Raw genomic sequence first — 24,375 nt, 5'->3', positions numbered from 1 at the left:
TTCTATGATTTTGGCTTCATAGACATACAGGGTCTCTGAAGGAACAAAAAGAAGGAAAATACGATTTAAATAAAAATTTGTCAACGTTTCATAATCATGGGGCAAAGTGAAAAAATATTAAATATAAATATAAAATTTCAATTCTCTGTAAATAAGGCCAAACAAAATATCTAAGGACGTATTACGGCTGGTGACTTCAATTATTTCAGATATTAAACTTTCAGGGAGAAACGCAATACACAGGAGCACAAGACACAGTCAAGTATTCTTTATATGCAAGTTTTTATTGATTTGTCGCTTAATATACAGTTCAACAACCGTTCAGCAGGAATGAAAAGTCTCAAGATGCATACACAGGTTCAGTGAAATTTTTTTTACCCCCCCAAAATTCAGAGCCCACCCTTACTGTATCAATGTATTTACTACTGACAGCATTCTGACACTTTACACCATTAAATACATTCATCGTATCAAAATACCACTGTTTATCTCCTTGGTGTCGACGTCCAAGAGAAATGTGAAATGTAAACTTGCAGGTTACATTCAAGCAAAAGTTTTCAAGTTTTAAAGTTATTTGTACTTCATTCCTCATTCATAGATTTTAGATTATAAAAAATTGGCAGTTGAGCAAGGCAGTCGCTATACTTACACTTTTAAACACAGGACTCCCTTTATTCCACACGGCGCCGCTCAACGCGAGCTACAACTCTAGAAAAAGGCTCAGAAAAAGAAAAAAAATAATAACTAAAGGCTGAGATGTTTCCATCTTAGACCTTCATTCAGTCCCATCCGACCCACTTCACCCTCAACCACGTAACGTCATGGTACCATCTCTCCAAACGTGCCGACCAGTCCAACTCAAAAAGAAGCCCCTCTCCTCCAACTCCAGCGGGTTCCTCAGTTCCTCATCACCAGGAGGTGAAGAAGGGTCTTTTGCAGTGGAACGTCTGGGTGAAGGCATTGCCCAACTGGACCACACGTCCCTGGCCGCCTCCTCGGCTGCGTTCCACCACCACCCGCGGCATCTGGACCAGCTGGATGGGGCTCTTGCCGTCCTTCAGCGCCTGCGTGAGGTTCAGGATCTGCAGCAGGTGAAGGGGAGTTTATTTAAAAGGGATACACAGCACAAACGCTAGCAAGGCTAACAGGGCGCTAACAAGTACTGCTGTCAGCACACAATACTGTTCAAATGTTTCACGGTATCAGATGATATTTAAGTCAGCATTAATAAAGTTAATAAGTGAACAGTTGTAAATTTAACATTAATAGCATTTATTACTGCACTTAATAAAGGTGAAGTTTAACTCTAGTTCATATGTTTGCATCACTGAAGTTAATGAGCTCACGCTTTAATAAAGTTAATAAAGTGTAAAATAACATTTCTGGTGATGCATTTTATTAGAACCAAATTCCAGAAATTAACTGTATTATGCTAGACATTCATTTTATCTGAACTTCACTCTGGACGTTAATTTTATCTGAACTTCATTCTGGATGTTAATTTTAATAGAACTTCATTCTGGATGTTAATTTTAATAGAACTTCATTCTGGATGTTAATTTTATTAGAACCTCACTGCTCTAGATTTGAATCTCACTCTAGATGTTCATCATTTAAAACCAGCCAGATTGTTCACGTATTATTAGAAAAGTTTTATATATTTATTTCATACTCTTTTCTGGAACCACGTTGACTTTATATTATTGAAAATATCACCTATAACCTTGTTAACACAAACTTATGGACACGTAGCTTATATCTAACTTGGAGACCCCAATAAAAAAAAAACAAACAAAAACACGAACAAACAAAAACACGAGAGACCTCACCTGTCCCCTCATTACGGACATCTGCTTCTCAAACATGGTTTTGTCGAAGCCCTTATCGGTCTGCAAACAACGCAGATTAGGAGAGAGTACAGCACTTATAAACAAACAGGTCTGAGTTATGAACATTCTCGCTGATTTCAATACACATCCACCTCTAAAAGCTCCCTCACAGAAAGTTCCTACATGAAATGGTTATGAATTCACTGCCTGATGACTGAGACACTGTTTTCTGATAGTTCTGAGAACTTAAACTCCATTCATGGTGGACGGGATACATGCAGGGAGCTGTGAGGCAAAATAGTCCCCAAAGAAAACTTATTATTTCAGATTTTCCACTATTTTCCATCATCAACATTCCATATAAGCTCAGAAGACTCGTGTAGGTTCACTGGTGGTTCTGGATAGTAAATAAAATGTCTATATCTGTGTTGTAGTCATGGCGACTCCTGGTTCCTATCACCACCACTGTAAAGACATCTGAACCATTTCACACCAAACCACTCTGAATCACTCTGTTTACATCTCACACACTGAATTATGGGGGAATTCTGTAAACAAGAGAGGCGTGTGAATGAAGAAACAGCAGTAGACGAGCCTCTATAATCATGATACGAGTTCTGTTACATGATACACAAAGTGATACCCAGGAGAACGTAAAGCACAATCAGCACTGAGCTTTACAACAGGTGATACTGACATGCTAACTATAAAGAACACATTCACAAGCAGATAATGAGCGACAACCAGACAGAGAGAGAAAAAACAAAAAACAGGCTTTTAAGCCTAAACAATTAAGTAGGTTAAACGCCATTATAGTGAAGATGCTCTGGAATTCAGCTATGAATAGGCGTAGAGAAACCATTAGGTATACCAATCTAATATTTTTAGGTTCTTTACAGCCTTTAGGATCATTTTACAGCCTCTCTTTACCCCTTAGAATTAAACACACTGTTTTTGTTTCTGTGCCTTTAAGACTGATATATGCTAATGTGCTCAGTTCTGATTGGCTGCACTGTATTGTAACAAACAAAAAGCAGTCCAGGGCTGAAACACACCATTTAACTTCAGTGTGAGTGGGCGGGGCTAAACTGCTCCGATCAACATTATGACCACCTCCTTGTTTCAACGCTCCAGCAGCACTGCTATGTCTGATCCACTCACACCAGCGCAACACACACTAACACACCGCCACCACGTCAGTGTTACTGCAGTGCTGAGAATGATCCACCACCCAAATAGTACCTGCTCTGTGAGGGTCCATGGGGGTCCTGACCACTGAAGAACAGGGTAAAAGGGGGTAACAAAGTATCAGAGAAACAGATGGACTACAGTCTGTAACTGTAGAACTACAAAGTGCACCTATATAGTAAGTGGAGCTGATAAAATGGACAATGAGCGTAGAAACAAGGAGGTGGTCATAATGTTATGCCTGACCGGTGTATGTGGACTGTTAGGACTGGAGAGTCAACAGTGCACGTTGAAACTTTAATTTTAGTATGTGGTCTACATAATACACCAAACCGTTATATGGGCCCTTTAAGCTGTCTTAGAAACCTGCCGCAGAAACGAACGGCTTATTAATGCCCTAAACAAAACACTGTTTTAGCCATTAACTCTAATAGAGAACACAGCACTACATGTAAATATTATTTCAGTACACAATTTTAAATTAAATCTGGCTCATCTAGATTTCTATCAGTGTTCTTCTCCAATATGGGCCCAATATAGGATCAACATAAGATTACTCATTCATCACGATATCTGATTTCATCACTCTATCGAACCGTCCTACAGTCCTCTATGAGGCTTCTGCAGTGATGCGTACCTTAAAGAGCTCATAGAGGTCCTCACAGAGGTCCTGTACGAAGTTCATGTCGGAGATTCGGGACAGAACCAGTTCTCTGGTCTCCTGGGAGAACGGCACTTTGGCCTGAGGGAGCCACGCCCAGTGGAACGGGTCTATAATGCAGAGAAAGAGAAAACGAAACACACAGAGAGAGCAATGCTGTTTACTGAAAAGTCTAATCAAAATGATCAATAAGATTCAATGCAGTTCTTTCAATACGGTTTAATGAGTGAATGATTACAGGTATTATAATGCACTGATTCGTTATGAGGCGCTCAGCTGAAAGTGGAGATGAGAAACTGAAGCGCTTGTTTCATGGTGAAATTCAAATCTGAGATTATGATGGACTGATTTTTTTTTCCCCAAAGAATCATATCAAGTACTGAATTGTGGTGAAATGTGCCATTTCATGATTCACTGAATCACTTCCTAACGAATCAGAATCAAACTGTGATGAAATTAAGGACTTCATGATTTACTGAATCATTTTGTAATGAATCAGAATCAAACTGTGACTATATTTAAAACTTCATGATGCGCTGAATCGTTTCCGTAAAAATTAAATCAAATTAAATCAGTTTGAATCATGGTGAAATTTGCGATTACAGTGCACTGACTGGTTTCCTAAAGAATCATATGAAAACCTGTTTCCAAAGGAATCAAATATAAACAGGGCAAAATTTGAAATTATAATGTACCAAATCATATTTCTGCACATTGTAACACACAATTACTGCACATCTGCTGTTTATTTACATAATAAAAGTGGACATTTAATATTCTGTTTTTATTTTAAAATCAGCGATAAGCAATGTAAGCATTAATTGTGCACCAAAACACGTAGAAAAAATTATATGAAACCACCACAAAACTTTTATCTTCAAAATGGCAACTTCACAGGAGAAGGAACAATCATTCTTACATATAAACTGTATCAAAACTTTAAAAATGAGAAAAATGGAGAAACGAGGTTTAGTTCTGACAGTAAATGAGATACTCACAGGCTCTCCACTCGTCAGGGTGTTTGAAGGGAAAGGCGAGGCCGTTATCTATCGCTGCGATCTGAATCGCACAGTCTTTGGGTTCACTCCATTCACTTCCCTGAGAGAACAACAAACACGATAAGCAAAGCGACACCCAGAAGAACGTAAGGCACAATCAGCAGGTGACACTGACACGCTCACAATAAAGAACAAACACATTCACCAGCAGACAAGAGGGACAACCAGAGAGGAATGAAAAGAAAACTAAGCCTTTTAAGCCTAAACAAGAGAAAAAAAGCCAATAATCTCTTTAAAAAACACAGAAAATAAATACATAAAAAATGTTTTTACAGATTAAACAGATTAAATCTCATTATAGGAAATGCTCTGGAATTCAGCTATGGATAGCTTAACGGGAGCCATGAAATATTCCAATTTAATATTTTTATTAATTTGTTTTATACCTCTTTTATTTTCTTCCTGAGGTTCACTTCAAGACTGTTGTCCAGTCTCTCTTTTATCCCTTAGTATTAATCAGACTGTTTTTGTTACTGTGCCTTTAAGACAAACACTCCTTATAGCTTAAGTGTGTGTGGGTGGGGCTAAACTCCGTACATGGACTGTAAAGCTTGGTGAGTAAACAGTGCGTGTTAAAATTTTAACACTAACATGTTAAACTAACAGTAGATTAATGAATAAACACTGTGTTCATACACTAATTCACCGAGAACAACACCTGAGATACCATAGCAACAACCTTGCAACACCTTAAAAAACCACCTGGGATACCACAGTAACAACCTTGCAACACCTTAAAAAACACCTGGGATACCACAGCAACAATCCTGCAACACCTTAAAAAACCACCTGGGATACCACAGTAACAACCTTGCAACACCTTAAAAAACACCTGGGATACCATAGCAACGATCCTGCAACACCTTAAAAAACCACCTGGGATACCACAGCAATGAGCCTGCAACACCTTAAAAAACCACCTGGGATACCACAGCAATGAGCCTGCAACACCTTAAAAAACCATGTGGGATACCATAGCAACGACCCTGCGACACCTATAAAGACCACCTGGGATACCATAGCAACAAGCCTGCAACATCTTAGCAACCACCTGAGATACCATGGCAACAAGCCTGCAACACCTTAGCAACTACCTGAGATACCATAGCAACAAGCCTGCAACACCTTAGCAACCACCTGAGATACCATAGCAACAAGCCTGCAACACTTTAGCAACCTAAAAATAAAAATAAATAAAATGATGAAACTCTGGTTCACCCAGCTCGACGTGACAGGCTGTCATATTAACAGCATCATGTCTCTGTGACCTACACTGAGCTACAAAGTCATTTCACCCTGAAAGTGTCGGGAAACAACCTAAACTTAGATCCGTCACCTGACGCAGGTGTTTTGGTTCAAAAGATTCAGCACTTTTACTGAACTTCAGAACTCATACCGCTCTACCTGTCTGATACCAGCGAGCGAGGGTTCACTGTAATGTCACTCAATACCAGCTCCAAACAGGCCTAAAGGGAAACGACAGAGGAAGAACGAAGAGGAAAAAGAATAACGTACCTTCTCTGACGGAGCTTCATCTCCTGCCTTGTCATATTTGATCAGCCAGTTATCGTTTCCTCTGTCTGCAGAAACGAGGGAACACAGGAGTCATTAGAGTGAATGATACGGTCTTTGAAACAGTGAGCAGGTCAAATGCAGTATGTAGTAACAACAATAACAAAACAAACAATCGGATATCAAACTTAAATCAGAAAATCAGCATTACTGATCGAATGATGGATGCATGAGTTTTGGTTATTTTAAATGGACCAATATCCGAATCCCAAATCTATAGAAAAGACGCACCATCGTTCCATAGTGATCGCTCGTTCCATGCACCTGGCACAAAGCTTCTTCAACAGAACAGCTGCTTTTGTTTACAGAACAATTTAAATCCACCACCATCTTTATCCCTAACATGTCATGTGTAGTCTACACTCTGCAGTTGGCTCTGGTTAGCGAACCTTGGCACGGTCAGAGCGCAGGATTTGGAGGTTTGAAAGTCGAGGTGGGCGAGTCCACGCACAGCGGCGGAAACGAGTGAACAGACTGGCTTCGGTTAGGTTGCCTCAGCCCATCGTAGTTGGAGCAAAATACAGCTAAGAGGATGTTTACTACAGACGAGGCTCTAGAACTGCTACAACGGACACTACACAGTGTGCAACTCTTCACATTCTGAATCATTATTCAGGAGTCATGAGGTTTTTCTGTTAAAATTTAATTTTGATATCATGGTTTAACTTTTTTCTCCTACCTCCAGTAAAGCTGCAAAAAAATTGAGGTCCTTTTTGAAATATAATACGAAGAAATATTCATTTTGGTAGCTGAGCTTGTACTCTGTGCTATGGTGTGTGTGTGTGTGTGTATGTATGTATATATGTGTAAGACCCCACGCTAACATGGTAGTCATGATACACTGTGTCAATATGATATGATGCCATACGGTTACGCATTATTTGATACAGAGCGATACATTTTCATAGGATCCAATATGAAATAAAATATTCAAAACAATATGATATGAATCACAAAGAATGCAAATTGTGGTATTTCACATTGCAAGGTTTTGCTGCAGCAGCAGCACCAACAGTAACGGGTGGCTTTATTTTAACCGTTTTAAGTAATAACTATTTATTTTTCTTAAACATCATTTAAATTATACTTTAGGCATTTATTCATTTAATGTGGAAAATATATTCATGCTTATGTTTCCGCTCACACTGCACGCTACGCAGAATAAGAACGTAAACATATTACTGTATACAGAGGGGTCAATGAACCATGAGAGTGAATAGTGATCTCAGGTTAGTCAGGGGTCATGAAGCTCTAGCGTGTGCAGTACCTGTGTTTCTGATTACGTAGTCCAGAACCACGAGTCTCTCAAACTGAGACTGCAGCTGCTTCCTCATGTTCTCTGGAAGAGGCTCCGCCTCAAACTTACGCAGCCAATAATCAGCTTCCTGATAACCTTCAACAAAGAGCTGGAACGACCCAACCTACACACAGAGAGAGAGAGAGAGAGAGAGAGAGAGAGAGAGAGAGAGAGAGAGAGAGATAGAGAGAGATCTTTAACAATTTATGACATTCATATGATCCACACAGTCACTCTGACAGACTGTAATACACTACAGGAAGTGTAGGGGGGCGATATGGCTTCTACTGTTTCATTTAAAAAGCCTCTATAATGTTCATATGATCCACACAGTCACTCTGACAGACTGTAATACTCTACAGGAAGTGTAGGGGGCGATATGGCTTCTACTGTTTCATTTAAAAAGCTCTATAATGTTCATCTGATCCACACAGTCACTCTGACAGACTGTAAGAATAAATGGGTAATGAATGGCAGAACTATGTGGACCAAAGTTTGTACACCTTCCACTTATGTCACCATGATACACTAGGCAACACCCTGGCAACCATGAGAGATATCATGGCAACCACCTAGCAACTAGCATGGCTGCTATTCAAAACTTCCAGCAACACCCTAGCAACCACCTGGAATACCACCAATACTGTAGCACCTGCATTTCACTCAGCATTTTCCTAAGGAAATGCACTTTGGTTGCAAGTTGCAACCTTAACTACAATATCTCAACTGTTATTACTGTTAATATTAAGACAATTATGGGATGTAGAGAATGGAAAAAAAAGTTTTGAGACAATTGAAAGACAGTACGAATGCGAGCGTGTAAGAGAATGAGGGTGAGTGACAACGTGAACATGAGAAAAAAAAACTTGTTTTAAACAATGTTTAAAAATAATTGAGGTTTTCCTGTGACAGCCTTTTAAAGGACACTTCCTCTGGCAAAGCGCCCTTATCTGTCAGCTGGTGTTGGTGTTCAGATGAGCTACGAGTTTAGACAGAATTTAATGTCTAAACAGCAGAAAAGCAGCCAAAGCTTTCATGACCCAGTACAGGACAACTCCACCAATGGTGGTGATAGGAACCAGATGTCCACCTCTAAAAGCTCCCTCACAGACATTTATTACATGAAATGGTTATGAATGCATTGCCTGATGTCTGAGACATTGTTTTGAGAAGATTTTGGACTAATCCATTCATGGTGGAGGGATACATGCAGTCTCTAAAACAACCCAATTGTAGAGCAAAGCACTCTAAATGACTGTTTACACTCAATCACAAAATTATGCAGAAATTTAGAATTTGGGTGGAATTCCCCTTTAAAAGACCAAATGTCATGGAAAACTGATCGTAAACATTTTTTAATGTTCACTGCCTGGTCCTTATGTGCAATCTACACTGTAAAAAACAGCCTATTTTGTAATCAGTCATGGTTCTGAGGTCACAACTACAAAACACAACTGCCCATTCAGCCTACAGCAGTTTAGCCCCGCCCATCCACGCTGAAGTGAAATGGTCTCACCTTGGGGGGCAGACCGACCCGGTGGAACCGACGGCCCACTTTAGGAACTTTCTCCAGAGCGTATTTCTTCCCTCGAGACTTGGCCCGGTCGATCGCATTGTAGTGGAACGTCTCGCTGGCAAGAGAGACAACCTGCAAATGGAAAAGTGTGATTTATGCATTTATTTCCTCAACAGTGTTCATTTTTCTCTCTCACACACACAAATCAAATGTCCTACAGCTTTAGGAGACAGAATCACATTAACTTCATGTCACGACAAATGACACATTAAATTAGCCATATACAAATTAACTGCTAGCAATAAAATTTAAGTAAACTTCCCAAATTCATCTCCAACATACAGGTGGGAAAGATATAATGACACGATACGTCATGCAATTTTCACAATACAAAATATGCCATGATATTTTCTCAGACATCTGAACAGACAAAAAAGAACCAGTAGTGCTAATATTTACAACCCCATTTCCAAAAAAGTTGGGATGCTGTGCTGAATGTAAATAAAAATAGAATGCAATGATGCGTAAATCATTTAAACTCAGATATATCAGATGTCGAAACTGAGAAATTTTATTGTTTTTTGAAAAATATTTGTCCATTTTGAATTTGATGCCAACAACACGTTCCAAAAAAGTTGGGACGGGGGCCTGTTTACCACTGAGTTTCATCACCTCTTCTTTAACAACACTCTGTAAGTGTTTGTGAACTGAGGAGACACTGCTGTAGTTTAGAAAGTGAAATGTTTTCCTGTTCTTGTTTGATACAGGATTTCAGCTGCTCTTCAGTTCAGGGTCTCCTTTGTTGTGTTTTCCATTTCATAATGTGCCAAATGTTGTCAGTGGTGACAGGTCTGGACTGCTGCCAGTTTAGCACCTGGACTCTTTAAATACAGAGCAATGCTGCTGTAAAACATGCAGAATGTGGTTTGACTTTGTCTTTGCTGAAATAATCAAGGCCTTCCCTGAAAAAGACGTCGTCTGGATGGCAGCATATGTTACCAAAACATGTATATATCATTCAGCATTAATGGTGCCTTCACAGATGTGCAGGTCACCCATACTATGTGCACTAATGCCCCCCTAGACCATCATGAATAGTGGCTTTTGAACTGTGCATTGATAACAAGCTGAGTGGTCTTTAGCCTGGAGGACATTTCAAATGTTGATTCGTCAGACCACAGGACACTTTTCCACTTCCCCACAGGCCCAGAGAAGGTGGCGGCGTTTCTGGATCCTATTTATATCTGGTTTCTTCTTTGTGTTTTAGAGTTTTAACTTGCATTTGTGGATGCAGTGGTGAACTGTTTTCACAGACAGTGGTTTTCAGAAGTGTTTCTGAGCCCATGCAGTGATTTCCACTACAGAATAATGTCTGTTTTTAATGCAGTGCTGCCTGAGGGCCCAAAGATCATGGCCAGCAAATACTGGTTTTTGGCCTTGTCCCTTACATACAGAGATTTCTCCGAATTCTCTGACTCTTTTAATGATATTATGTACTGTAGATGATGAAAAGCAAAAGTTCTTTGCTATTTTATGTTGAGGAACGTTATTCTTGAATTGTTGCACTATTTGATGGTGCAGTCTTTCACAGAGTGGTGAACCCTTTAATCTTTACTTCTGAAAGACTCCGCCTCTCTGAGATGCTCTTTCATACCCAATCATGTTACTGACCTGTTGTCAATCAACCACCTGGTGTTTTTTTTAGCATTATACAATTTTACCAGCCCTTTGTTGCCCCCGTCCCAACTTTTTTGGAACGTGTTGTTGGCATCAAATACAAAGTGGGCCAATAAAAAAAAAAAATTTAAAATTAAAAAGGGTCTTGAATGATTTGCACATCACTGCATTTTGTTTGTCTTTCCATTTTGCACAGCGTCCCAACTTTTTTAGAAATGCGGTTGTAAAAAAATACTATCAAAAACTGTCAACACAATGTTTTTTAATCAATATGTGGAACTAAATCCAGTTAAACAGGACTAATTTTGCTCTCTTTGAAACAGGCAGCTGGTCAGATGTTCAAGCTCTGATAAAATGTTCAGAAAAACATAGTTTATCATGATAAATATATACAGGTCATATTGCCCAGCCCTTTTCCAAAGTCACCACAAACCTGTTTAATTCTTAAAATTGGCCATTTTCAGATGTTTCTTTAGAGGCATCAGCTCTGCATAAAAGACTTTAAACTCTTACATTACCCACAGTTCAGTCACCTAAAGCTCAAACACACCCAGCCAAGCTGTTCAGTCATAAAGAACACAGTTTTAATGAAATAATTTAAAAATAAAATGCTGAATTTAAAAGTTATTTTTATTTTGAATCTGCATGATTCCATCTAAAACAGAAATCCGAAACCGAATGCTATGGTTGATGTGCGATTAAAAATCTGAAATTCAATTTCTAACAAGCATTTTTCTATTGATTTTCACATTTTTAGATCCATTTTGAAATAACATCCAGATTTCTTGCAGGCAAAAGCAGCCAAACACCAAATCTCTTCCTGCCCCCACCTCCCCCAACCCCTACCCGAACCTCACTGGCCATTTCATCAGAAATGACCAACCAGGTACACTTTCAGTTACTGACTGTAGCTCATCTATTGTATAGACTCAAAAAATAACATTCAAATTCAGACATTTGGATTTAAATTAACTAATTCTAACAGCCTGAATGTAACTATTTTTGCCTGCTGCAGAAACACTGTCTTATCTGAGATAGCGGCTGTTCAGCGACCGCGCCAAAAGGAGGAACCTGTCCTGAAGCTCACCTTGGTTTTAGGGACGATCTCCAGGCCGAGTTTTTGGTCGACGAGCGAGGCGGCGGCCTCGGAGAGGTAGCCCTGATTGGGCACGAGGCAGCCCCGGCCGAAGCAGCAGGGGCAGCACACCTTGTGGAAGTATTTGGTCCATTTAGGGTTCAGGTGGCCGTAAGGCTCCTCCGATTTTGGTTTAAACACACCAACGATTTTCTGAAAAAGACAGAAAAAAAGAGAGAAAGTGCCCAGATTACACATTTATGTCTTTTTTAAATGAAAAAGCAAGTAATTTTTGCAGCAAACTATTAAAAATAGCATTTGTCTGAATAAAATAAATAGTAAAGAGGCATGTGTGAACATTTGGACACCATACTGTGTCAGGACTGGCAGATATCACAGCCTGCAAACGCTTTTGTATCCAGCTAAGAGTCTTTCTGTTCTTATTTTAGGAGGTTTTACTTTTACCTTGACTCACTGTCACATTACCAAAACTTGCTGATATTTGGTGCAATCCATTCTTCCATCTAGCCATGGAATGCTCCTGTGTCACTGGCTGCCACACAACACCAAAGCATAACAGATCCACCCCAGTGCTTAACAGTAGGCACGGTGTTCCTTTTCATCAAATGCTGCTGCTGCTTTTTTCTCTCCAAATGTACCTTTGGTGATTATGCCAGAGTTATATCTTTGCTCCATCAGTCCACAGCACTTGTTTGCCTCTAGTTCATCCAGATGTTGTTTCGCAAACATCAGGTGTTGACCTTAGTGATGAAAATCAACAGGGGACCCTGAATGGTGGAACCAACTAAGCACTGGCCCTGTCATCAAGAGATGGTGCATTCGATAGCGAGTTCAATTGTGCGTTTGGTCCCCGCAGGTGCTGCACCAATCTGTCGCCAGGAGCCCAAGACAGCATAATTGCCTCTCTCTCTCTGGGTGGGTAGGATGATCCAACCCCCCCCCCCAAACAACGCTAGCCAACATAGGCATTTGTTAACTAACGAACTGAGACATTGCTTTTTATACGTTATATTTTTTTAAATATTGCCGTAGTTTTCATACACTGCAGTGTACCTTATTACCGTGATACCACCCAAGCCTACTTTGACCGTCAAATGTGAGATGCAAACATGAAATTCGAGGAAGTCTCACCCCTTTAGGGTCTTTAACGAAGTAGCTCCCGCTGGAACCCTGCGAGATCCTCTCAGGAAACACGCCACTCTCGATGGCCTGCTCCGCCCGCTGCACTATCTCTCCAAACACAGGGTCTTCTGGGAAATGGTTAAAATCTCCACTGCTGTTACCTACAGAGACACAGAGACAGCAGTAAGTCAAGGCATCACCTAATAACCACATAAAGAAATCTAAAAGACGGCCCCCTGAGGCGAGACATCCCACCTTTCCCTCTTATTTTCTCTCCTGTTCAAACGAGGAGACCAAACCTAACGTCAACACAGATACTGAGCAGCTATATGATCTAACGTACAATGAATCAGGCCTGTGTGTTTAACTGGGACTGTACACGGTCGTGAATAGAGTGGAGTGAGTGAGGCTGGACCGGAGGTGTACAGTTACACTGAGTGGAAAGTGACCCAGTGCCAGCACAACAAACTCTCTCTTTCAGGTGGGGCGAGTTTAAGTGCATTAATAAAGCAAACCGACCGGCATTAAACATTGAACGCAAAGCACTCTTCCATTCATACTCTCTCGCCTGCTTTTTCAGCTTTCGCACTGGTGCTACGTGAAGTAGAGACGGAAAAACGGACCATGTTTTTGTTATCGAGATATACAACACGGTTTTCTGAGCATATCGTACATCCATCCGCACTTAAAGTACACCTGACATCTGCACGTTTCTACAAATCACGAGATTTCAGCTGATGGTCATTATTTAAATAATTGCAATTTAATTGTCTTTTCTTGTTCAATGTTTGCAACTTTTAAAACTAAAGTGGTCAGACTGGCTGACTACCCAGATCTGTCAGCTAAGAGCAGAAGGCTGAGGCTGCAGTGGGTGCAGGCTGACCAACTGGACAGCTGAAGGCTGTAAAACGTAGCCTGGTCTGATGGATCTGGATTTCTGCTGAGGCTCACAGACGGTAGAATTTTTTTTTTTTACCCCAAGTCCTATTATTTTCTTTTGCCACCAAACTAGCAACCACTTACCAACCCCTATACCATAGCAACCACCTAGCAACACCTTAGCAACCACCCTGTACACCTGGCAACACATTAGCGACTACCTAGAAATACCTTATCATCCACCCTGTACATCTGGCAACGCCTAGCAACACATTAGCAACACATTACAGACTGCTTAGCAACACACTGGAGACTGCTTAGCACCACCTTAGCAAACCTATCCCTCTACTACTCTATCTAGAACTCTATCAATCTATTTATCTTTAATTTTTACATTTTTTTTATTTTACGTTATTTTTTGCTCTGAAAGCCCCTTCAGGAAATGCATATTTAGCTACTCATTATTTCTTGTGTTTGTCTATTATTAATTACTTCCATGCTTAAGTTACTTGTGATATCACAGATAACGTTCACTTCAACACACACACACACACACACACACACACACACACACACACACACTACTGCAGGTATAGCTGACACTACTCGATTAAACAATGGCCACCAATCCAGCTCCTAAACCAAATGTTATGTTGCCATTTTGGGCATATTTTGGCTTTGAGCCAGACAACTTGGGGCAGCCAGTGAATCTGGATGAGGCAATTTGTCACACTTGTAGGAAAAAAGGAAACCAGACAGATACAATTTGTTTTCACTGCAGTAAGAAAAACTTACAATTTTAAATTTAACAGGAGTCAAATCATGCAAAAACATCTGCAGACAGCGATGACGGGAAGGGTCTGCTTAAAAACAAAACTAAATGAAAAACATCTGCTTTCAGTCATTAAGTAACCGAGTCTGCTCATAATGTCTTCATGATAAATGATGTCAGGACCGGTTTGGATTCCTAATGTGTGCATTTTCACTCAGTAAACACTTAAACTGCTCTAACTCCTCTACGTTTGAGAGGACAGAGCTGGAGCGTGTGAGTGTAGTGACCTCACTGACCCGTCCACGTCTGCACTCCAGCCCGGAGTGCAGAGAGCAGATCCAGGTGTACCTCTGCAACGGTAGCGCTCGCTAACATAACCTGCTGCGCACTTCCTCTCACTCGGAGAGAGATAAGGCCACAGAAACAGCTACGACACTCAAACCCTCAAAACACCCGGCCTTCAAATAACGGCCACAGAAAACTGAGGAAACACAAACCACAACCAGCAGAAAAAAGATTTACATCATTTTCAGGAGGTTGTTGATGAACAAATACATAAACAGTCAGCCATGCTTAGGGTTTTCAATCTGAATCGGGTTAATGATGAACTCGGATATTTGAACTGCCAGAAGCATCAGATCTGTAACCCTGAGAGCAGCAGACCTCTGACAGCACTGCTGAGACAGGAGAGGTGAGGGAATTCAAGTTCACCTCCATGTGCAACGAACAAGCGCAGCGTCAGCCCCCTTCGCTCAGGAACTGCCTCAGACTGAACTGATACGGTCGTCTCGAATCGTGAGAATCTCTAGCCACAAGAAGTCTGCACTGAGTGCAGCGTGCAGAGCAGCAGCTGCTGCTAACGCTAACAGACAACAGCGATGGGCCTGATAAGAGACCAGGTTCATAAAAGCGCCAAACGTGTTAATTTGAGTGGCTTTTCTGATTCCTAATGTTTTAAATTAAATTAAGTGAACATTCTTTCTATATACACTGTGTATTAGAGCTGGGGATGTGGCAAACTGGAATATCGCAATATTTAAGGAAGTTTTTTATGGTACACGATATGTTATTTGATTTTATATATATATATACTTAGACACACACACACACACACACACACATATATATAGATACATTTATTTATTTATTTATTTATTTGACATCTTGAAAGTTGTGCCACTTCGTAAAAACACTTTGAAAAACTTACATAAAATATATTTTTTTGTGTTTAACGTGAGACCAAATATTCTCAAGAGGAATCTGGACTCTGACCAGCCAACACACTCTACAGAGTGTGTGTGTGTGTGTGGGTGTGTTCTTGTATTGCTGTACTTCACTCTGATAGGACTATATGAAATTTTTGTAAGGACATTCTGCTGGTCCTCACTCGAGCATGTGTTGTTTTCACCACAATTACTTTTTTTTATTTGAAAACTAAAAGAGCAGAAAAATTGCTTTTTGGACACTGAGGTTAAGGTTAAGGTTAGGGTTAGGTTTAGGTGTAGGTGTAGTATTATTTAGCTACAGTAACACAAAAATCAATAGAAACCTATGGACATCCTCATATGTGTGTGTGTGTGTGTGTGTGCTATGAAAACAAAATCTTGTATCTCCAAAAAGGGAACTTTATAGAAGAAGGAAAAATGTTCTCAATGTTTAATAGAGAAATGATTTGCTCCTAACAGCTTTCGAACATTTATATTGGTCCATTTATCGTGAAATGTAAAGTCAGAATGTGAGGGGCTGCCATTTTACATTGTCAAAAATAGTTAAACACACACACGTTTTATATATATATATATATATATATATATGTATATACATATATATATATATATATATATACACACACATATATATATACACACATATATATATATACACACATATATATATATACACACACATATATATATATATATATATATACATATATACACACATATATGTATATATATATATATATATATATATATATATATATATATACACACATATATATATATATACACACATATATATATATATACACACATATATATATATGTTAGTGTGTAACCAATAACAGCATTGGTCACTGAATGCTGTGAGGATCCTGACCAATCACAGCCCAGGCATTCAGCGGGTTAAACTAATGTATGTAATCTTGGTCAGTAATTTAAAGGTAATGCAGGTCAGTCTTTAACTACGTCAGATTGAGGTTCACTGTCCAGTTTAATCGAATCAACACTGCAGCGCAGCAGCGTAGCGGCTGCTCCACACTGTGAGGCTCTGCTCGCTTTTCTGCTGGACCTGCAGAGCTCCTGATGTCAAAGGAGCTGGAAACGCGGTCGCCATGGAAACGGATGCAGCCCATTTCTCCCCCATCTCACTCACACTCACACTCACACTCACACACTCACACTCACACACACACACACACACACACACTCACACACACACACACTCACACTCACACTCACAGAGAGAATAGAATCATATTACATCACAAAAGAGGTTCTGAAATATCACCACGTTCTGTTTCTGACATACGGCTCAGCAGATCAACACCCGGCATAATACGGGCGCAGCCTAGTCAGAGAAAAGAGGGCGGGACTCCAGCAGCAGACACACCCATCAACTGTCTCTTTAACGGCACTGTCTCGACTCGCTCTCAGACGCTTTATCCTCAACTTTTTTAGCATTAGGTACTGAAACCGAGCCTGTACTGCAGTGGGCTGCACCAGCAGGCGGCTAACTACATTAGCATTAGCATAGCTCAGCAGGTCACAGCTCAAAGCACCACAGAACAATTCTGTTTTTATCTTTCGGTCACTTCAACACCAGACATTCAACTTTGTGCTCTCAGACATCAGCTTTTATCCTATGAACAGGATTTCAGCTGGAACTGAGCCTGTATGGCAGCGGGAGGCCTTGCATGCTCATGTTAGCTTAGCCTAGCAGGCTACAGCTTAAAACCCTACAGAACAGGTTTGATTTGGGCTCCAACACCGATCAGTCCACTTTGCTCTCGCTGTTAAAAGCCTTTATCGTCTATAATTGTGATATCAGAGCAGCAGTTAGTCAAACTGAACCTGCACTGGGGTGTTTGGATCTCTTTAGCTGAGCTAAGTTAACTAGGAGAGAAGAGCTGGCTAACACTGGCTTAGCCTGGAGGCTACAGCTCCAAATACCAGAGAACAGGTTTAATTTCGCCGCTTGACTCCACTTCCTCAGATGAGTCACTATCATCTGCACTTCTGTCAGTGAAGCTTCTGTCAGTCAGAATCAAAGCTGTTCTGTGGAGAGCAGAGCTGGCAGCATGCTAGCTAAGCTAATGCTAACAGCTACTCTCTCCTGGTTATCAGCACTGTTTAACATTTAGAATTTGGTGTTGGATCGAAGCTTTAACGTTTACTGAATGGTGGACTTTAAATCGCGCTCTGTTTAATGTATTTGGAGTCTGAGTGAGTGAACCGAACTTATTTGAGTGTTTTTGGGTTTGAAATAATGACAAAATATAAACGTAGAACCAGTTAGTGAACAGCTACGTCATTACATCATCCTACTGGACGATTCTGTGGCCCTGAACGCGGTTGAGATAGCCACATCGAGAAAACCTGCTGGGCCTAGCTTTTAAACACTGTGTCCACTCACTGTCCACTCTATTAGACACTCCTACCTTGTCGGTCCACCTTGTAGATGTGAAGTCAGAGACGATAGCTCATCTGCTGCTGCACAGTTTGTGTTGGTCATCCTCTAGTCCTTCATCAGTGGTCACAGGACGCTGCCCACAGGACGCTGCCCACAGGACGCTGCCCACAGGACGCTGTTGGCTGGATATTTTTGGTTGGTGGACTATTCTCAGTCCAGCAGTGACACTGAGGTGTTTAAAAACTCCAGCAGCACTGCTGTGTCTGATCTACTCGCACCAGCACAACACACTAACACACCACCACCACATCAGTGTTACTGCAGTGCTGAGAATGATCCACCACCCAAATAGTACCTGCTCTGTGAGGGTCCATGGGGGTCCTGACCACTGAAGAACAGGGTAAAAGGGGGCTAATAAAGTATCAGAGAAACAGATGGACTACAGTCTGTAACTGTAGAACTACAGAGTGCACCTATATAGTAAGTGGAGCTGATAAAATGGACAATGAGTGTAGAAACAAGGAGGCAGTCATGATGATATGACTGATCGGTGCAGAAGAAACTTTCGGCTCTGCGGTTCAATCAATCAATCAATAAATAAATAAATGAGGCCTTAGGTATGAGGTCACTGCTAATGTCCACAATTATGGAGGCTGAAAACAAAAACAATACGTCAAAATGCAGCATTTTAACGTGAGCTTTTTCCATCCAGGCCAAACTGGGTCTTTTTTCTTTTCAGTGTCTTTGAATTTACGCAAATAAATATTTTTACAGCATGATGTATGTTTACATACCAAACAGAGCTACTTCTGCAGGCATTCACACCTTATGTGTTGCTGCCAGCATGAGATTCGAAAAGTGTCACATTCAGGCATGTAGTCACACTCGTTTGGGGCAAGTTGTCACTCAGTAACAGGGCTGAACGATTTGAGGAGAATATCTAACGGCGATTTTACTGACTAATGTTTTAGTGATTTAAATTGCGATTATGTTCTATAAATTAAGATCCAGCCTGTAATTTCAGCCAATAAGACCAGAACATCCACATTCTCTGGCCTGAGGCTTGACCCCCTGATTGCAGTGTGCCAGTAAGTGGTTGTGTCACAACACGTGGAGGTTTGGTTGCTTCCAATTTGTCTAACTGTGGCTCCACAGCAGAATCAGATTTGCAGCAGTTAAATTCTGGCACCTCAGGCACCATTTAAGGTGGAACGGGATGTTGTGGCTCCCAAGATGTTTTGATTCTTATTGATAGGACAAAATGGCTCTTCTAAACATTTGGGTTGCGGCCCCTGGTCTAACTCATCGTCAGTCAGTTCACGAGCTTTGGGTTAATAGGTTAATGATGATGCAGACCAAAAATCGCAGCTGATACGGTTTGAAAACTGCGCTCTCAAACTGCAATTTCAATATAAATCAGATTCACCTTTCAGCCCCACATGGTAACACTCAGCAGCACCAACAGGCAGGAAGTAGAACGAAGCACCCAGAGGACTGAGAACCTCTCAGACACCTGCTCTTTAACAAGGAGTTAACAAGAGACTGAGACAACGCGCCCCACAAGAGTGACGAGCAGCCTTATAATTCGATGTGTATACAGCAACCATACAGCTGCACCAACTCTGCCTTATTAAAGCAACATTTTTAAATATATACAGCATAAACGCTTTTTACACTGTGTATTTGTTCGAATAAAAAGAAACGTTTTCAAGCCCTGAGGAGGAACTTCACAAAGCAGGATTCCTCACTTTTGCCAGGCAGCTTAAAAACAGAGTCGTTCAGAGTCGTTCGGTGTGAAATGCTCCGTTCTAGACACTTACTTCACTGTGGTGGTGATAGGAACCAGACGTCCACCTCTAAAAGCTCCCTCACAGAAAGTTACTACATGAAATGGTTATGAATTCACTGCCTGCTGACTGAGACACAGTTTTATGATAGTTTTCAGAACATTTTCACCTTGAACTCCACTGATGGTGGAGGGATACATAATAATATGCAGGGTGTTGTGAGGCAAAATAGTCCCTAAAGAAAACTTCCCACTACTTTACCATCATCAACATCACATATAAACACTCAAAGGACACGTGTGGGTTCACTGGTGGTAAAATGGCTATACTTGCATTGACCCCTGGTTCCTATCACCACCACTGTAAAGACATCTGGACCATTTCACACCGAATCCTCTTTAAACGACCCTGTTTACATCTTAACGGAATTTTGGAAAAGTGGTGGAACTCCCCTTTAATACACCTGCCCCACAAAAGAGACAAGGAACCCTATAATGCACAAACACACATCATGAATATGGACACCTTCGGCGTATTTAAGCACCTTTATAAAGGAAACGGTACAAACACCTGTTTTTAGATTGTATTGGAAAGATTGGTATAAAATCAATAAGCGAGAATAATCAATAAATCTTAAAAACTCGGTTATAGTAGTTTTTCTAGCCTCATTCCTCCTAATCAGGGTCTACTGTTCACACAATAAATAAACAGACCACGATTTTTAAGTTAGTCCTATCCATCAGCTGCTTGTTCGAATTTCCCCGTTCCACCTTAAATGGTGCAGCTGTCACATTCTGGACTTCGCTTCACTGCAGAGCGTCAGAATATAACAGCAGCATCATTTAAGGTGGAACAGAGAAAATTCGAACAAAATGCTAGAATGTAAATATTACATCATTTAAGGTGGAACGGGGAAATTCGAACAGTGCGCCAGAAAGTGAAAGTTACATCATTTAAGGTGGAACGGAGAAAAACCGAACAGAGTGCTAGAATGTAAACGTTGCCTCATTTAAGGTGGAACGGGGAAATTCAAACAGGGCGCCAGAAAGTTAAGGTTACATCATTTAAGGTGGAACGGAGAAAAATCGTACAGAGTGCTAGAATGTAAACATTGCATCATTTAAGGTGGAACGGAGAAAATTCGAACAGGGCGCCAGAATGTAACAGCTGTACCAGTTAAGGTGGAACGGGGAAATTCTAGAAAGAAGCTGGCTAATCAGTGAACTGACTCTACTATCGCGGTTCTCGGCTAATCGATATCGGCCCCAGGCCCGTGTCTGGTGCTCCTCACCCGGGGAGGCCAGCGCCTCTCTGTCCGATGAGGAGCTCCTGCCGCCCCGCCTGCTCCTCCGCTCTCTCCCCGGAGACGGCGCGTCCTGCTCCGGCAGCAGCAGCAGCGCCTCCTCCCCGCACAGCTCCGGCTCCAGCAGCGCGGCGTCGCTCTCCTCCGCGGCCGCCACTCGAGCGGCTCCGCCCGGCCTGAGCGCCGCCAGACCCGCCGCCTCCGCCATCCCCGCTCCCGCTCCTCCTCCGGTCACACTCACGCGGACAGGTTCCGGATCCAGCACGAGCGCCGCTCACCGCCTCATCTTCACCGCGAGCCCGCGAGCCTCCGTCCGTCTGTCTGACCCGTTTATTGGTTTGTTTGTTGGTTTGGTTATTTGTGGCTCTACTCGCGCGGCTCCGTCACTCTAACCGGACACATCATCGTTCACGAGCTGCTTCCGCTCTTCATGCGCACGCGCAGCTCTCCTGACGTCAAGGGACCGCGCGCACAATTCATTTTAATTTTATCCGCAACGCATTTAAGAAAAAATACAAAATTATTTACAAAAATAAACTGCATTAAATCTGAACTTTAATCTGATTTAATATCAGTACATTAATACATTCATATCATTGTTATTATTATTATTATTATTATTTTTATTATTATTATTATTATTGATTTGTAAGGTGAAAAACAAACCTGGGGACAAATTTTGTTATTTCAGAAATCCTTAAATCACTCGCGAAAGTGTTTTGTTTTATTTATTTTTTTAAATAACGTGAATAATTCTTTATTTTATTTGCGAAAGCAACTCACAAAAACACATTTACAAAAATAAATTTTTAAAAATAAATGAATTGCATTCACACTGAATTTTCATAACGTTTTAATTGGACTTCATTGCCTTTATATTATCTGTTTATATGTTTAGTTCATACTTTATTTGTTTTAGTTGACGTTTTTTGCTATTTTGGTCATTTATGAATCATTTTACCTGTTTTCTTATGTGGTAGTTGTTGTGAATTCATAAGTAAATCAATAACAAACAAAAATGAAAAAGTGAGCTTTTACTGCCAGAACTGGTGAGAATACACATCTGGGAACAACTCGTTAAACGGTGGGTGCTGGATTCTTTCCGAAATCCGCCGCTAACAAGAGTACAGCTCTCTGAGCCCCGCCCCCAAATTCCTGTAGTGTATTTTCCTTTAACATCTGGATTAAAATCGATAACACAAGCAAAACGAGTTGGCTACTGAATCGCTGACGTAGCTGAAGGAACTGTTACCGTATGTAACGGCGACTCACATCTACATACTTTTAAGCCGAACTAACTTACAGTGCAGCAGTGTGTTAACGACAGGCTTACTGTGCATCAGACACTGTCTGTGTTTACATGCAGAGATTTTCTCCAATCTGATTGAATACATTCTGATTAGCGATGAAGACTGAGGTGTTTATTCTCACTCTACTCAACACTCTACTGAAAATCTGTTTACATGCTCACTACAACGAATCAGATCCAAAATGACGCGCATGCGCAGAGAACCGCTTAGTGTAGACGTTACCATGACAACCAGCATCACGTGAGTCCAGTCAGAGTGAGATGAGCAGCAGTGAGCAGTGCTTGTGTTTTTAATCCCTTTAAAATGATGTCAGACTCAGGAAAACGTCCTTCACATGTCCTTATTAAAGAAGGCCAAGAGGAAGACGTCGTGTTCTGAGACACATAAGCTGGACGTCTGTCCCACCGCCGTCTTTTAAAGATCAGAGCATAAACTTCGTCTCCTCTGCAGACCAGTTTCTGCTCCGCCATGCTGAACGGTATAAACTTTCACTGTGACGTGACGAACATGATCAGAACGGACTTAAACTTTCCGATAGGGAATGTAATCAGATACAGGTGTTTACATGGCTATTATTCTTCTATTTAACGGATTATTTACAGGATTACCCACCTCGATCAGTCAGATAGAAACTGTATTCTGAATGGGCTCAATCAGTCTAGTGTGTTCCGACTGAGGTGTTTACATGGACATATTCTATCCTGATTGCACTATTAGTTGGATTATCAACAGATTATTAGGCTGCATGTCAATGTGGCTACTATCGATGAGCGCAGCAGTGCCCCCTACTGTGAGCTCCGCATTTATGAGGCACTGGATTGGTTTAGAAGTTTCACTCTCAGTCTTTGTTCACTCTACTTTCCCCCCCAAATTCAGCCCAAAGTTTCCCCAGAGGTTCTAGATACGAGATCACATCCAGACCTGCGGCGCTACTGAGGCTCAAACATGCTTACAGGAGAAATCAACAAGCAGGCCGAGACCACGTCAGCTCCCTATGGAACCTCTGAACATCAGACAGTTACGTTTATGGTTCTTCAGCGGTTCTTTGGTAAAGGCAATGGTTCTGTGTTGAACCACAAACACTCAAAGAACACTTTGCATGCTTAACTTGTTCTTAGAACTGTAATAAGGGTCTCCAGATTGATGGAGAATGTATTGTATATGGTTCTGTGTAGAACCTTTTTGAAAATGGTTCTTTATAGCACCAAAAAGGGTTCTGCTATTGCTACAAGCTTGACATGTTAACAACCGCCAAACCCTTTTTGGTGCTATGTAGAACCATATACAACACATTCTCCATCAATCTGATAAAACATTTAGGTATGGAAATTGTTCTATATAGAACTATATAGAACATTGCCTTTACCAAAGAACCCTTGGAGAACCATCTTTTATAAGTGTTTAATTGAGATTAGCGATGCCACTTTCTCTGCTAGCAGCAGACACACATAGCTATTAGCTACTAACGTGTAGCCCAAACAAAGATAGCATGGAAAGGAAACCGAGTGAGACGAGATTAGCAGGACTACCTTCACCGCTGTCCCGCTAATCACTGTTAGCGTAGCCACGAAATCAGTCGATGTGTCCAAACAGCCACATGTTTAATCATTAGGGGGGGTTTTGAGACAGTCCAGCTAAAGCTTCTCATATTTAAGAGCGAAACATTCCCGAATGT

At 41.1% G+C, this 24,375-nt stretch overlaps 1 protein-coding gene across 1 annotated transcript; it reads right to left on the bottom strand.

Moving 5' to 3' along the window:
• Positions 1-263: 263 nt before the first annotated feature.
• pi4k2b (phosphatidylinositol 4-kinase type 2 beta) lies at positions 264-21,815 on the bottom strand. Its single transcript, XM_036583665.1, has 10 exons — positions 21,379-21,815; positions 13,026-13,177; positions 11,886-12,086; positions 9,122-9,253; positions 7,576-7,729; positions 6,252-6,316; positions 4,677-4,776; positions 3,655-3,788; positions 1,830-1,889; positions 264-1,082 (listed from the first exon to the last, which is right to left on the bottom strand). The coding sequence occupies exons 1-10, from the start codon at positions 21,596-21,598 to the stop codon at positions 909-911; spliced, it is 1,392 nt and encodes a 463-aa protein (XP_036439558.1). The 5' UTR covers positions 21,599-21,815; the 3' UTR covers positions 264-908.
• Between the last annotated feature and the right edge of the window lie 2,560 nt (positions 21,816-24,375).

This window comes from Colossoma macropomum, unplaced genomic scaffold, assembly GCF_904425465.1.
Source record: "Colossoma macropomum unplaced genomic scaffold, Colossoma_macropomum, whole genome shotgun sequence".
Taxonomy (NCBI): domain Eukaryota; kingdom Metazoa; phylum Chordata; class Actinopteri; order Characiformes; family Serrasalmidae; genus Colossoma; species Colossoma macropomum.
This window is presented reverse-complemented; position numbering and strand designations above follow the sequence as displayed.